General features: G+C 43.3%; 1 protein-coding gene across 1 annotated transcript in view; it reads right to left on the bottom strand.

Annotated features, from left to right (window-relative positions):
* Positions 1-245: 245 nt before the first annotated feature.
* Positions 246-17,063, bottom strand: part of CPO (carboxypeptidase O) — an 18,503-nt gene continuing 1,685 nt past the window's right edge. The window contains exons 2-11 of the mRNA XM_034786065.1: positions 13,609-13,801; positions 13,058-13,182; positions 10,023-10,125; positions 8,735-8,836; positions 7,749-7,853; positions 6,965-7,075; positions 4,204-4,294; positions 3,359-3,561; positions 1,933-2,017; positions 246-591 (exon numbers count right to left, since the gene is read on the bottom strand). Coding sequence (XP_034641956.1) covers positions 329-591; positions 1,933-2,017; positions 3,359-3,561; positions 4,204-4,294; positions 6,965-7,075; positions 7,749-7,853; positions 8,735-8,836; positions 10,023-10,125; positions 13,058-13,182; positions 13,609-13,801 — 1,381 coding nt within the window. The 3' untranslated portion in view covers positions 246-328. The remainder of the gene's footprint in view (positions 592-1,932; positions 2,018-3,358; positions 3,562-4,203; positions 4,295-6,964; positions 7,076-7,748; positions 7,854-8,734; positions 8,837-10,022; positions 10,126-13,057; positions 13,183-13,608; positions 13,802-17,063) is intronic.

Genomic DNA, 17,063 nt, shown 5'->3' with positions numbered 1-17,063 from the left:
TTTCCTCCCCATGCAGATTCAATCTGGCCTCGCAGAGACAGCGAGCAAGGGTTTTGAAGTTAATATGGGCTTGCCTTAATTTAAACAAAGGAATGGAACCTAACCGTCTACAATTGGTTTTGATGAGCAGGGCTTGATTTTACAGCCTGTTCTTTATCCTTTCCTCCTTCTCCAAAAAGCCCCCAGAACACCAGAGAACTCTTTGCATTTACTGTAATGGTCATTTATTTCAACACTATGCCACTTAGCTTCCCAGTAATGTCAATTTTTCCTTTGCATGCAATTTTTCACTGCATGTGAGTTTCCTGCTGCGCTCTGTAGGGCTTACTTAGGACAAGGTCCATGTGAATAGGACACAGAGCCATAGCCACAGGCTGCCAGAGGTCACTGCCCCTGCACTGTTTGGGAAATGCTTCTGATTTACATATTCTATGATGGTCATCACAGCTGTGGTAGTCTCTTCACATGTGGGCTGGATCTGGTCTGGTGGAAGAATAAATCCATAGGCACCTTTGTCTCTCAGCTCAAATGTGTAGGAGAATGGAATGCCAATCATGTGAGCCCAGTCCCGCGAGGAGCCAGAGTTCTTGTCTATGAATTTAAAAGTACAGGTGAGGCAAATGTATTAGGCACCATTCTTTATACATGACCCTGGCCGTAGTTTATCCAAAATTGCTACAAGATCCCTGTACCAAGCACTGTAATCATACCATAGATAGCCATACTTCACAGTGGGAAAACTTGTTCTATATGAAATACTTGATTGCAATAAATATCTTTCTATAGAACTTGCATGCGGAAAATACCACTTCATATGAGAGTATTATCCGATAACCAGAGATGCATTAAAGGGATCATATACCTTCTTCTGAAGCCTTTGGCCTTAGCTACTATTGGGGACAAGACATGGGGCTAGATGGACCATGGTTTGTTCTGGTTTTGCATTTCCTTCATTGATACCATTTGGAATTTCCTGCTATATTCATTTTAGTGCCAGCCTGAAAAATCCCTGACTGTTCTTTGTGGCCAGACCTCATTGTTCCTCTGCCTTGTGGAGCTCTCTCTCCTGCCGCTTTCCATGTAACAACAAACACTGGCCCAAGAGCACACTAATTTCTAAACATGCCAGCATTGCACAAGCAAAACACCTTGTGTGTACACTCAAGACAGTGCAAAGCATGCACTAAAGCACATGCAACGCAAGCTCTAATTAATGCAGGCATTGTGCCTGTGTAATTTACAAACACAAGTGTGTGTGTGTGTGTTCGCTAGAGCCAGTCAATTTACTCATTGTGAATATTATCTGTACACCACCCCACCAATGTGACTCAACCCTTCTTTGGAGGGAATACCTCTCTGGGGTCAAGGGTAACTTGAGTCTCCATGATCTCTACTGAAACTGTCAATCACAGTGCCAGCCATCATCATCTAGTGCTCGCCGTGGTACGGACACCTGTCCACTGGGAACTAGATTGAGACCAACTTATTTCACACCGAACCTCAAACCACCACCAGATGATAATGGCTGATCGTTACTATAGACCTGATCTGGATTTGAACTGCTGACTGGTAGGTATGGTGAAATCACTTCAGTGAAGTCAATAGGAGTTTTGCCATTAATTCCAAAGGCACCAGGATTTTACCATATATCACATACCAATCCCCTTGTGTGCCCTGTGATACTCTCATGATGAGTTCTATATAAGAATTAGCATCCAATTGATCCTCCATAGCTGTCAGCTGTTTAATGTATGAAAAGGCTCCACAAAGTATCCCACATACAAATGGCTACAACTTAGATACTCATCTAAACCAGCTCCTCCATTATTACTCAAAGTGGAAATGCAATGAAACAGCTATATTGAGGAACAAGGCACATGGACTACCTTGCTCGCCCCATGAAAATAGAGAAATCTCAAAACACAAACTTACACAAAACCAAAGAAGTTGGTCCCACTGTAAAATTGGTCCCATGCTTTTCTTTCAGTGCGACTGCTGCTTTCTCTGCAGCTTCCACCTGTACGTTTGAAAGGGAAAGAAAGTCTTAACTGGTTCTGGTAACCACATGAACTATTTGGAGTTTCGGGCTTGATTCTGTAGCTCACTGGGTTCAGGTTTGGGCATCAATTATTAGTTCAACATCAGAGCTGGCGGGAAAATGTGTCCAGCTAAAAAACACTCCTTTTTTATTGCAATGGTAGGAACCTGTACTACTGGAGAAAGAGGCTCTCAGTAATATACTTCCACTGTCAACAGAGGTCTGAGTGGTTGTGGCATGGATAGAGAGATCACTATCTACCACTCTATGGTACATATAGGGCCCCCATTAACACTGTATCTGACCTCCACAGAGTCTGTGATGTATTTATCCTCACCACACCCTGGGATGGTAAGGCAGTGCTATTATCCCCACGCTAGAGGGGAAACCGAGGCACGAAGCAGCTAGGTGACTTGCCCAAGGTCACTGAGAAAGCCTGTGGCAGAAGAGGCCCAGCTCTCCTGAGTCCAAGGTTAGTGCCATAAATGTTGGACTGTTTTATAAACATGGATTTTAACTGAATATATAGGGCCTGATGTTAAAACACTGAGGGTATGTCTGCACTGCAATTAAAAACCCATGGTTGGCCCGTGCCAGCTGGCTCGGGCTAAAGGGCTGTTTGATGGCAGTGTAGATGTTCTGGCTCAGGCTGCAGCCTGAGCTCTGGGACCCTCCCACCTTGCAAGGTCCTGGAACCCAGGCTCCAGACTGAGCCTGAACCTCTATCACGAGACACTAGGCATTTGTGGGCACAGGCGTGGCAATCATGCAGACAAATGCATTTGCACATAAAACGGCAGGCACATTTTTTGCACGTGGCACTGGATTTTGATGTTTTGAAAAACAGTCACATCCTGGCGACCCTCAGTAATCAGATCCCTAATAATCAATTGCTAATTAGTTATGATGAAGCATCAGGATTAGTTCAGCCAAAAAAGACTTGCAGTCACCACACAGCAATGTATAAGACTGTGAGCTGAGAAGAGAACGCAAACCTAAATTAATAAATTGAAGATTTCAATGTTTCGCAAACTTCCCATCCCCCTGGAAGCTGCAGGTGTTCATTAAAGAACAGTTATTACTGATTTTTTTCCTCTTGATACCTTATCTGTCCCTTCAGACAAATGCCAAGTCAATACCAATAAATACTCTAATTTCTATGGTAAATACAACAGTACCAAAGAGAGGCAAAGGGGGACTGAGTACAATATTACATAGACATGAGATCAATCTTGAGCACAAAGATGACGATCAAGATGTACAGAGTTCATGCAAGCATAATCCTTCACACTGACATCGAGCGTGGTTCTGTTGCCTTACCAAATCCTGGTGGTTACTTGCCAAATCGGTTTTGTAACCGTAGGGAGTGAGAATGTACTGTCCATAAGAGTGAATAGTCAAGAAGCACAAAACATCACTTTTCCTTTTTTCTATAAATCTGGCCACAGCTTTAGTCTCAGGTTCTGATTCTGGCCCTGTTCCACAGAAAATGAGGCTGCTGCAGTTATGAGACACACCAATACCTGTACAGGAATTAAAAAACAAAGCTAAGCAGAGATGTTCACAAAACCCAATTTTGAGAGCATGGTGGCATTTCCATTATAGTCTTAAAATGGGGGACTAGATGGCTCAGAGGGGTCTAGTAATGTTGTGACTGAGTGCGCCTGGTATTCACACCCTACACACTGGTGTAATAATCTTTGTACAAAATATGCCTTGTGAGGCCTCATTTGAAAAAAAATAATTCACGTCAGTAATATCCTGGTGAAACGTGTGTAGCAACATAAAGTTATGAAATCCCCTCGTATGATGTTAAAGGCACGTGTTCAAACTCACCACAAGCACAAACATTAGCAGTTAGATAACGGACTACTATTACTATCAGCAACTAATGTTTGTACCTTCATAGAATTGGAGGCATAGTTATTTAAGGAAGCAAAACTATTTTTGTGCCTGAAAAAACAAATGCCAGGCTGAGGCCAGGTTGAAAATCAGGATCTTAATATTTTTGCAAATGTGATTTCTATTTATAAGCATTTCTTGAAGAAATCCCTTGCAGCCTTTGGAATACAAGATAGACACAGCTCAGATGACGGTCTGTTGCTCTTGCTTCTCATGCCTCGCTATCTATTCATGTCTCAAAATCTGAAATACGTGGAACTTACTGCCCCAGGAGCCATTGAAGTTACGGTTAAGATCTGTTCCAAAGCAGGTGCCATTTATATGTGCAGAGCGGGATTTTCTCCACAGACGTTCCTGAGCAGAAATGGTTTCAGTTATGTAATAATACAGTGTACGGGGAGATTAGAGATTAAAGTACTATAGCTATAGCACAGGGGATCCACGAGCCCTTTCAAGGGGTCCACGGGCCCTGCAGCTGAAACCCAGAGCCTGAGCCCTAGTGCCCTCTGTGGGGCTGAAGCCGGGTGGCGCAGGGCTGAAACCCCAATCCCCAGCATCCCCCGGCGTTCCCCGCAGGCCTGAAGCCGGGAGGTGCAGGGCTGAATCCTGGAGCCACAAACCCTGGTGCTCCCTGTGGGGCAGAAGCCCTGAGCCCATGGGCAGAGTTGAGGACATGGAGGGCATTCCCTAGCCCAAAGTGCAGTGCAAGAGCATGGCAATCCCAGGGGCAGCTCCACACCTCCCCCCCATCTCCTCTCCCTGCCCCCTGGCCAGGTCAGAGGCGGGAAGCCGGACAGTGCAGGGCAGCTGCTGGTCTGGCTGGTGCCATGGAGCAGGCAGCAGCCCCGTTCCCTCCTCACCTGCTGGTGCCCTGGGTTGAAGCTGCTCCTCAGCTCCCAGCCCCCTTTGCTGCCGCAGGGGCAGCCGATAAGAGCTGCCCGGATGGGGAGACCTGGCTCCGTGGCTGGCAGACCCCTCTGGGAACAGGGACCGCAGGGGAACCCTCCCAGCACACAGCCCCTAATACCCCTCCCTACACCCTGATCTACCCCCCTGCCCACACATAGACCCAGCTAACCCCTCCCCGCACCCTGAGAATCCCCTCCCTGTACACAGCCCCTATCTACCCTCTCCCTGCACCCTAAGCTGTTTCCAAACATTTTGAGCTAAGCCCCCCACCTTTGACTTATAATTTTTGGTTGTGCCCCCCCACCCCCAACCCAGACAAGCTGGGTGGCTTGCTGAGGTGAGTCGGGGGGGGGGGGGGGGGGGGGGGGCCCCCCCCCCGTGCCCCCCCCCGCGCAGGGGGCTCAAGCCCTGCTGGCCCCCGCCCCCCCCCCCCCCCAAATAGTAGTCAAACTACTACAAGGCCCTTCCCCATTGGGCCCTGGAGTTTTTATATCATGTTGAGAGGGGCCTTAGAGAGAAAAAGGTTGAGAACCCCTGTGATAGCAGGTACACCTTTAGTTCACATCCTAGTAACACTTGGATTCAATGCCACTACTGTGTGTGGTACATTTCTAGATGTCAATCATGCCAGGTCATAGGACTTCTTCCCTGGCACTCCCCTACATTAGTGCAGGGGTCCCAGCTTAAAAGACAGCCCCAGATTTAGGGGGTACCTCAGTGTCCAAGAATGATTATAATGGAATCCAGGTTGTGGCTCAGATTCAGTAAATTCAGCTGATTTTTTTGTTGTTGTCAGCCAATCTCCTCATTACACTTCAGTTCGGAGCCTCCCACCCCCATGTAGTGCCCTTGCCCAGTTTGGCAGCTGAGTTCAAACTCACACTGTGCACTGCCTGTGTGCACTTCTCCACTGACTAACCAGGCAAGGGAGTACAAGAATTGGAGCTCTCCAAATCCTGATGTTGCCCGACCTGGTGACGTTCGATTTGGAAGGCACGAGGCTTAATGCTGACTCAACTCAACAGGGAGACAGACGGGTACCACATAGAGGCAGATGGGTCTACAGGGCCTCATTAGGGTCCCAACAGTATCTCCATGCTGATATAACGGGGAGATGGGAAAATGGGAAATGGCTGTGACTCAGATGCCAGTGATGGGGCTGTCCGTTTCTCCGGCTGGTGTTACTGAAGCATGAGTTGGGATACAAGGAAGAGAGGGGTGAAGATTGCAACATATTGTGTTCTTTTCCCCATGCAGTGAAGCTCAAGAACAAGGAAAAAACACTGTAGAAGAACTGAACATTTCTGGTGGAGGACAGGACACCTACCCTGCATACAGAGGTTAACCTTAGTTTTCTGAAAAAAATGCCTTCCCCATCTTCCCTTGTGTCTGGAAACCCACCCTAACCCAGAAGAGAAGATCCTGGTATCTTGGTCAGCATCCCCTGGCAACTGTGCATATCAGTGCATATCTTCAGCCTGAAAGAGACTATTGACTGCAACTTCCAGGGAGTCACTGGGGCTGATCAGCAACAAACACCTTTACACTGCAAAGGTGCTTGATGCTGACGTCTGCTCAAGAAGCTGGATAGGAGTTCTAGTCAACAGCCTCCTGGGCAGCCAAGAAGCAGACAGATGTTGCATGAGGCCACACTGAGCTCTCAGGACATTTTTGTCGGGGGGAAAATTGTGGGTGACAAGTAAAACCCATCATGTACGGTGTGGCAGTAGATTCTCTTGAAAACTTTGAGATGTTAATTTAAGATCTGCTGAGGCCCCAGTAAAGATTACTTGGAAAAAATGCAGGATTAGAAGGAGCTTCCAGACGCAAAGTAGCATTAAAGATAGTGGTACAATGTTACACTGTCCAAGGTACTCCTGCAGAGAAGTGAAGGATTCTTAAAAGAACAACTGCAGTCCAGACTGCTGAAAACTACTAGCAGGCATAGTTTTGGTGCTAGAAAGATGCGGATTTTTTCCTCAGAAAAACTACCTTCCCTTCCTAGTAAAGGAAGCTGCAAAATTCACATTTGGATACCATTTTTATACCAGAAATGAATATAAATACAGTGTACATCTATCTTTATAATCCAGTTACGGGATTTTCATAACTTACTGTTGTCCAGGAATAGATATAACCATCGATATTGAGAACTGGCAGAATATATATGTCCAAGTTCTGCAGGAAGCTTTTTATCTTTGGGTCAGTTTTGTAATTCTGTAAAATCTGAAAAGAAAAAGTGCAAAAGACTAGCACCAGATCATCTGGTACAAACCAATCACTGGACATGAATTCATTTAGAATTAGCATAGAATGGTTGGTCATCCTAGAATACTTCCTTGGGAAGAGACTCTACCTGCCCACCAAATGTATCGAGGTATCTACCGCACCTTCAAAGGCATTTCAAAAAAGTGATAATATATCAGATTACATTTATACTGCAGTCTACATTGGTACTATCTTGCATTGTTGTGCGGTGCATAGATACCACAGGGAGAAGCACAGTAGGAGAGACTGATCCTAGACATATGGAACACCACTGTACAAAATCTTCTAGCTCTTTACTCTTGGGATCAGAAATGGAAAATGGTTTCAGATTTCACGGTGGCTTTGTGATGCATGATTCAAAGCACACTGACCTCAAGGGCAGGCTTCTCACTGACTTCAATGGGCTTTGTATCAGGCCCAAGCTGAGGATGCCATGTGCCAAATACTTTCATTTGTTACTTCCCAAGCCCTGGTTTGAACTTGGGTCTCCAGATGTGATTGTGTAATGCACTAATTCAAAGTATAATCTGTCTCTAAAGAGATAGCTTAACAATTTCTTATAAGTAGAGGAAGAGAACTGAGGAACCCAAACTATCTGCAAATTTTATACTGAAATGGGAAAAGGACTCACTTCTTTCACAAACCACTGGCAAAAGGCAGGAGAGATCCATTCCCTGGCATGAATCCCACAGTCCATCCAAATAATCTTCTTGGCCTTATTTGATGGTTGACTTATCTGGGGAGTGTAAAAGTGATCAGTAGGAAAACTGTTATATTAAAATAAAAGAGCCTAGCGTATTCTAGTATGTGAAATATGATCCTTGATATATGCTTAGCCATGTGAGATGCTTACTATTACAGACTTCATTATGACCAGCTTTCCTTCCTAATAACCCAATCTCTGCATCATCCCAGGCCAAGAATCTTAAAGTGTGTGTTGAACAAAGAGTACCAATAAAGCAGTTTCTAATTCTTATATGGTTGCCTTCACTTATATTAATCATTCCCTGGGCTGATCTAATTTTGAGGTTCTTTTCTTTGGAAGGGGAAAAGCAGAAAGAAAGATAAACCAAATTTTTCTCAGCAAAGGAGACAGATCTTATAAAGATTGTCATGAAATAATCAAGACAGAAAGGTCCCAGATTATAGAGAATAGTGAAAAACAAAAACCCTCCACCACACACAACTATAGCAAACATAGTTACACAGGTTGACTATGGTATATTATGAGGGCTGTCAATTAATTGCAGTTAACTCAAGTGATTAACTCAAAACAAACTTGATTTAAAAAATTATCATGATTAATCGCAGTTTTAATCACGCTGCTAAACAATAATAGAATGCCAAATGAGATTTATTAAATATTATATTTCAAAACAGGATTTTAGCCAAATCTGGTGTCTTCACACTATAACAGTGGTATCAAAGACTGATGGCAATTGTCGATACAAAAGATAGCAAACTTCTGTAGTGTTTTGTCTAGGAGCTAAAACCTCCCCTGTTATTTCAGCATACCTGTATAAGAATCTTTTTAGAGAAGGTTTGAACCTTGACATTTTCCCTCATAATTTTATGGAGATGCTTTTTATTTATCTTAACAACACTTTCCCCACTCACCTTCAGATAATACATTGGCCGGTTCTCATATGTCATTCCTAGATAATGCTGTGTCACCAGTTCACTGTTGCTCTCCTTTATCTGGTACATCCAGTGATAAATCTGGAATAGTCATGGGGAATTGTTGCTCTAAACAAGGAGTTCCCTTCTCCCCCCCCCCCACTTCCAAATAGCAAATGTTTTATGTTTCTTAGATACACAGTATATGCCTCTGAGCATATTTCAGGCTGTGATATTACTTAGCACTGTCCAAATAATGGGGGAAGACATTTCACTTACATCAAATTAAATACAAAGTAATACATTGCAGAGGTGGGCATCAAAAAGCACTGCCTAGGACTCCTTCGGGAGCCAATTCAATGCTCCAGCCCCATCAGGAGCCTTTCTGTTGACTTCCCTAGGATTTGGATGATGAAGTCAAATCCTAAGACTATCATTGGGGTGATCCATCAGTCAGATGATTATTAGTTTTTCCACATTTCAGGTCAGTAGCAGTTCCCAAAGCAAAACTATACAAATGCTTACAGTAAACACATCATATGCCTAGAAGAGGAATTACCACAAAGCTCTCTCTTTGTGTGTGTCGTCTAAATCGACTGTGAAATATATAAATGAGAACAAAAGTCCAGCTGTCTTGGCTCTCCACTCTCACCACATTCAAGTCTCTTCTAAAGGTTCACTTCTTCCATAGAAGGGAACCCAACCAAAAGTGAAAAAAAAATTAAAGTTATTCCTTCCTCTGGCCTTCCCAGGGCGTCCCATCTTCTCCATTTCTATTTGTTATGTTATAAGCTTACTGGGATGGTCATCGTTTCATGTCTTGGTCAGTGCTGAGCACAATGTCAATGCTTACATAAATAACAATGAAGAGGCATAATAACTGGATATTCAAATACTCAAAATATGGACTAAAAGCAGCAAACAATGGGTTGAAGCCTATAGATGCTACCTGTGAGGGAACAGATCATGTTCAACAAGGATAAAAAGAGTCCACAGAAGGACTATAGCTAAATGTATGAATTCTTCACACAAAGCATTTATGTTATGGAGATTAAGAAACAAAGGGTGAAATTCTGCCTCGACTGAAGTCAAGGACAAAACTCCCATTAAATTCAACAGGCTAGGATTTCATGCAAACTTGAAGAAAGCCGGATCTTGCAATGAGCTCCAAGCAGGCAGATGGCTAAGTCACACTGACTTCTGTGGCGCTCTCTGCAAACACAGGAGCATTCGCATAGAACTCATTGCAGGAGTAACACCTAAATGATAGACTTGGTTTCCTTCTTACCTCTTCCATTGGATGATATACAGTGTAGGAATAGCCCTCTGGAATCCTCCAGTGACTTGGCATGCTACTATCCAGCTGTTCTTGTACATCACGTATTAGGACCCTGAAGAAAAAACGAAAGATTAAAGTTCCCTAAACAACAACTGAAGAATGACTTTTAGCAACATCCTTAAATCAAAAACATGGCCTTTACTCCATGGTCGACCTCAAACCTCTTGCTCACCAGGCCACTAGATACGGCAATAATAATAATTGTAATAGAACAGGCCAATGTGTTCTGAATATTGAGATTTTTAAAATTTTAATTAAAAATTCACATTTTGACCCCTCCCCCATCCTCAACCCTGCCACCCCACCCTCAAAATAGCCCCGAAAATGTTCAGGTTTTTTCCTCACCAGCTATAAGCACTGGTTAAAATTTGTCAATGATCAAAAAAATCAAGTTAAAGGTTTGTCATTTTGGAAAAAGAAAAAAAAAAACGTAAAAATTTTCAAAAAACTTCACACTTTAAAAAAAAAAATGGGGAAGATCTCCCAATGGTGCTTTATTTGTAGGTTTGCAAAAATTGTCTTTGTCCTGGAAAATAGATGCTCCAGCAGGATAGCCGCAAATTAATTCTGAATCTGCTTCATCATGGGCCTGCTTTAGTGATTGCTGAAGTCAATGAAAGACTCCCCCTGGCTCCATTGGGCATTGGATCAGGCCCTGTGCTTTTAGTAGAATTCTTTGAAAGATAACCCAGCCACTGTTCTAAATCTGTGCTTGAAGTAAATGCTCAGAATAAGACAACTGCAAAAGCAGTGCAAGTTCACGTGTTAATGTCATGCATTGAGAGCACTAGTAGGCTACTCTGCTGTCTCAAGCACTGACCGGCATTTCTGAAAGGCTGCCCTTTGAACTTCTGAGAGTGCTCTCAGCTGAGTTTCAATTTGAGCTTTCTCACCTCTGTGTCTCAAGGTGAAATGTAAGCAGTGCAAACTCACATGAACTGACACACACACAAAAAAATCTCATCACAGCCCCTGTGAACTGAAATCTCTGATTTTAAAGCAGCTTGAATATTTGATGACCGTAATAGAATATGCCATTTATGTCTCCAGTTTTCATATTGCCTTCCTTGTATGCCACCCACCTTCTTATAGGGGCTTCTCCTCCAAATCTGTATACAGAAATTAACTATCATTCTGTTTTTCACCTCTAAAGGACAGAGAATCAAATTTTCAGTCCACCCTTCCACTCAGCCTCCCTTTTGTGCACCCCTCAAAATAGAGGCACAAATCATTATGAGTGCAAACATAGAGTCCAGTTTTAGAAAATCTGGGCCATGATATTATTTCAATTAAACTGCAAACACCTATCCCAGATGCTAGATAGTTTATATACTGACATCCCTCTCCCATATTTCTCCACCTTTTGTTGATAGGGCACCAACATTAATTAGTTACTAAAGAGAATTCATTAGGGAAGATATCAGATATCAGCTTTAACGGTGAATTGTCTTGCTTGTCATAGCTTCAGAATGGACCTTAATCCTCTTTCAAGGTATCTTTTATTAGTGAATGTCACTACAGCTGGGCTGTATTCAATATGTCTAGTAGTCATTTACCATCCTAGCACTGGATGGCTGCTGAGTTGTAATTTTCATATGAAACATAGCTGGTGGGTTGGGTTTTTAAATTTTGTATGTGATGTGTGACAATTTGGGGACCATATCTTTGTCCAATTATGAATACCATTTGGTTTTATGAACACTAGTTGTACAGGTAACAGTCATTGTGACTAGGGGTATGTCTACACTGCAATTAGACAACTGCGCCTGTGCCAGCAGACTTGAGCTCATGGGGCTTGGGCTGTGAGGCTCAGTGGTTTGAGCATTGGCCTGCTAAACCCAGGGTTGTGAGTTCAGTCCTTGAGGCCATTTAGGGATCTGGGGCAAAAATCTGTCTGGGGATTGGTCCTGCTTTGAGCAGGGGGTTGGACTAGATGACCTCCTGAGGTCCCTTCCAACCCTGAGATTCTATTATTCAGGGCTTGGGGCTGAAGCCCAGGCTCTAGGACCATGGGAGGTGGGAGGGCTGCAGCTGGCACAGGCCACCTATGGGTTTTTAATTGCAGTGTAGATATACTTCAGATCATCCATTTGGTGGCAGGAACCTGGCACGTAGTGAGAAGCCATGTCTGGAAAGGTCTGACCAGGCAGTCAAGGCAGCATCAGCACTGAATGGCTCTCACTTACTGGAACAATGGAGTTTTTCCCAGAAGGACCTTTGCTTTTGAATGGATCAGCTCTTCAGAGAAATCTGTTCGGGGAGAAGGGAGGGATCTGCACTGAGAGATCTGCAGTTTCTTCCACTGACCACCTGGCCCAGAGCCAAAGGGAGCCAGTCCATCACAAACAGCAAAAGACATAGCTGGAGAAGTGGAGGCAGGAGGGACATTGTCTCCCTTCAAGGACAATAACCAACCCCAAGAACTGTCAGGAGTGGAGAGGTCCCCTGATGGGGGAAGATTGCATTCAGGGGTTTATGGTTTTGCATAGATCTGTAACTCTCCTGTCCTGTCTAAGAGTAAAGCATGTGCATTTAAGAAGTTCCCTTGCAAAGCCCATGTTCCTCACGTTATCTACCACACTGTCGCCGGGGAGTTAAACTAGAAATTAGAGTGCCCATAGAAGTGAAGCTCTGGAGGAGTGCGCACAGGCCATTGGGGAGGCTTAGGAGGTCAGATCACTGGATTCAGGGCCTGGGTCATCTGGACCACAGACTCCCTCATCCCAAGGAAAGGAGGGCAGACAGGGAATTTGCAACCCAGGAGTGTGCAAATGCAGAGGAGGAGACAGTATCTGGATTCTGCCTAGACCCAGCTGGCTTGGACACACATAGGATCCAAAGGCTGGATCCAATTAACACAGTCTGGTGACCCTGGGGTGGATTGGGGGAAATTAGCCATGTCCATGATAGGGAGGATGGTCCTTGAAGCCAATGGAGTCATTTAGTACGCAAGAGGATCCCTATCAGGCAATTAGTGGACATACTCATAAGATATCAAATGCTGATTTAAGCTGTCTTTCAGCTCCTGTAAACTGGAGGCTGGAACCCTGACATGCAGGTCTTCTCCAGCCTGGATGTCTTCAGGCAGCAGTGGCTTCCACAAATCCAGCTGGAGAGAAAGAATGGGAACACAAATAAAATTTCTGTTTCCATTGCTAAAAAAATCTAATTAAGATATGTTAGCTATGGATGAATAAGAGGAAGCAATCATTCCTAATGCTTTCCACCCATGCCTCCGCAATCATCAACTCTCTAACCGGTTGTTCCCAGAGCATACATCTGGGATACAGCCTGTGATTTTCTGGACATGGGACATCAATTATGGCCAGTTGTTTCACAGGCCACAGGGTGGGAAATCTCAATTTCCTATGACCACGTAAGGGCAAGGTTCAATCCAGTCCTTTATTAGTAAAGATCTTAGGTATAAGCTTCTTCAGGCTTGCTTTTCCTTAATTTCTATCCAAAGTTAAATACACGTGTTCCATAGAACTAACTTTGCATCAGCTTTCTTGTAAACATTGTTAGCGTCACTCACCAGCAAGGTGTCACAAAGCTGCTGAAGTTGCTTTACGTGCTCAGATGTTTGTGGCAAGACTCGCAAAACCTGGTCCCTGGAAATTAAGAGTAAAAAAAAATCAGCCGAGCATCTGTTGAAAATTTCCACCTTTCCCTTAGGTCTAAAGAGCTGTTTTGTTATGCAGAAGGAAGTTAGCTCATCTAACTGAGTCCTATTTCATTGAGAAAATGACTGACTGATGAATTAATGGAATACTTTAGATCAGTGTTTCCTAAACTTGTTCTGCCGCTTGTGCAGGGAAAGCCCCTGGCGGGCCGGGCCGGTTTGTTTACCTGTCGCGTCCGCAGGTTCGGCCGATCGCAGCTCCCAGTGGCTGCGGTTCGCTACTCCAGGCCAAGGGGGGGCTGCGGGAAGCGGTGGCCAGTATGTCCCTCGGCCCACGCTGCTTCCAGCAGCTCCCATTGGCCTGGAGCAGCGATCTGCGGCCACTGGGCGCCGCGATCGGCCGAACCTGTGTATGCGGCAGGTACACAAACCTGCCCGGTCTACCAGGGGTTTTCCCTGCACAAGCGGTGGAACAAGTTTGGGAACCACTGCTTTAAATATATGTTGGATCAAGTTCTGTAAATTCTCTGAGTATCTCGGTAGGGCCCTACATTACCTTTACTTATTTGCCAGTGCCCTGATGTTTCAAACACTTAAGCACATGAGCAATTTTATTTCATCGTATCAGCCTCTTTGAAGCCAATGACATTGCTCACATGATTAAACCCTTAAGTATGTGCAGGGCTGGGGCCTAATAAAGTTGGTAATAATATACAGTGAGCTATTTCATCAACTTTGAGCTTTTTCTGTTCATGAATCATCCACAAATAGACTTATTGTTTTGCATATTTATTCGTTATTCAAAATTGCTTGACGAAAATTTTATGCAAACCTTTTTTTAGCCAATAAGATTTTACAAACTACTTGCTATATGTTTGACTATTCATTATTTGTGGCCTATGACAGGTCACCTAAATTACATGGTAGTGCTCCTGCTCCCTGATTGGTAGACTGAAACTTATAAACAGGAATATCTAATTTAAAAAAAAATCACAGTGATTTCAAGATGGCTGGATGAAAACTTCCTGTCTGGAGATGTATTTGCCAAGTATTCCTGAGACTTTCACCTTCTGAAAATGTTTATCTGAAAAAAAATATGGAAGGTTTACAGAGAACAAATAAAAAAGGCTACAAACACAGTTGAAGCAAATGTGTGGTTTCTATTAAAACAAATCTTCCTAAATACTTTTTTCTGGAGTATTAACGCAGCTCAGCCTTGTAGTCCTGTAGCATGCAGATGTGGAATTTCAAATTGCATAAGAGTTTTTAAAAGCAATAAATGAAAGGTTGTGACGCGAGAATGTGCCATCATCACTGGGAGTGGATTTTCTGATTACATTGCATTAGATATCCAAAGGTGAGTTAGTATCTTTAGAAGAGAGCTGTTGCCACTGTTATGAAATCAGAGCTCTACCAGAAATATTTCTATTTCTTAGCAACCACTGGTTTACAATCATCTCCCCTGATTTCAATGGGCTTTGGATCAAGTTCTTATAGTGCATGTATGGTCAGGAAAGAATTTAAATGCAAAGATTCTACTATAATGGAAATTTATCATAAGAGTTTTGTGTACCAAATCATTTATGATCACCAATATAATGTACGCTCATTGCATGAACAATAATTGCTAATTGGGCATTTGCACTCCCATTGCAAATGTACAATATCAGCTCAATATACATGCATATAGAATTAGCTAACTCTCTCATTAGCCATTGGAAAAAATATAAGAAACGTTTAAAAATCCCTGATCTTTTAAAAATATGATGCTTGCTAATTAGCTGAAACACAAAACAGGTCCGTTTTCTCTGACAATTGGAATTAGCTGTTTATTACCCATACCAGGGAAAAGTGTCACGCTGTTGCACTTTTGTCATTAGGCAAAATGATAACACTTGCATTGCTAACTATTTGATATAACCATTGTAAATGTCGATGCAACAGAGCCTCGTAGATATAGGATAAATGCCTCCCAGTCTGAAAATGAATCTCTCAGCTGCAGTTGGGAGTTTATTTTCCATAAATGCCTGGGCTTGCTTTGCTCTTTGTCTATCAGAAAAGAAACAATATCCTGTAATGCTTTTCTGTCCCCATTGACATTATGTCTTAATTACACCAAATGAAAGAAATGCCAGACAATCAGATTGCTGCCAGATGGCCGGCTCTTATTTACTGATAAAACCTTTTACAATGGCCAATGTGGAGGCAGATAATTTTTAACAGTATGCTAATATTACAAAGATTGTGCCCATTTATGATTATGGACTAGGTTTCTCAATTATAGAAGTGCAAAGTCGATCCACCCAGCCAATCAAGAGCAGTTTTTCAATAATAAAAACACAATGAAGCATCCTCATTATGCTAAACTAATAGTGTCAGTGTAAGCTGTGTTCTGACTGGCTGGTCAGAATTTCTACTTTTTATATATAGTATGTGGCAAATTAAGATAAAGTAATATATCCTTGCTGGTCTTTTCCAGAGTCATTTCAAATAATGTCCCTTTATTTAAGTAGCATCCTGCTCCCAACTCAAAACACAGGTTGGCTGGGTTAGGTTTAAAAACTCTATTCAAAGACTGGGGCCAGACCCAAACCCAGTTTAGCTGGGAGCTCAGTCCCAGTCAGCTATTAGACCCCACGGTGCTAGGTCCATTGCCAAAGAGCCAAGCACACTGAATGCTATGGGAGGTTTTCCATTGAATTCAATAGGCCCAGGGCCTGGTGATATATAGATACAAGTCTGTTGCATCTTAGGCGCATTTAACATGCGCGATTTCAGCTTTACGCGGTTGGCAAAAACAAAAACAAAAACAAAAAAAGATAATAACAACAATTTAAATACTGTTTCTGTCGTGCGGGCGATTCCGCCCGCCATTACACTCAATGTAATTTTGACTATACGCGATTTTCGATTTAGGCGCTGACCGTGGAACGTAACCCCAGCGTAAGAGGAGACAGACCTGTAGTCTCTAAAAGGGGAAGAAGGGTCTGTGCCTACTGTGCTGGAGGTTTTATACAGCTAATGGGGGAGGCAGGAACCTATTTAAATAAGCTGCCCATTGGTTCCACCCCCTGAGCAGATTCCAGTCTTCTGACAGTGCCAGTTGGGGAATCCCTGGGCTATACTTCCTGTGGTAAGTTCCAGCATTGGGCTCAGTCTCAAATTGTATCAGGGTAATTCAGTTATGGAATAAGACACTGATATTTTGCTCTCATCACATCATGTCCCTACCCCAAACCCATAGCAAATCCCAGCCTGCTGTAAATCAATCTGTTATTATCTGCATAGGGCCAGATTTTCAAAGGTCTTTAGGTGCCTAAAGCTGCAGATAGGATTTCAATGGTAGTTAGGTGCCTAGCCTACTTAGG

This window comes from Trachemys scripta, chromosome 11, assembly GCF_013100865.1.
Source record: "Trachemys scripta elegans isolate TJP31775 chromosome 11, CAS_Tse_1.0, whole genome shotgun sequence".
NCBI classification, from domain to species: domain Eukaryota; kingdom Metazoa; phylum Chordata; order Testudines; family Emydidae; genus Trachemys; species Trachemys scripta.
The sequence above is the reverse complement of the archived record's forward strand: the minus strand, read 5'-3'. Positions and strand labels throughout refer to the sequence as shown.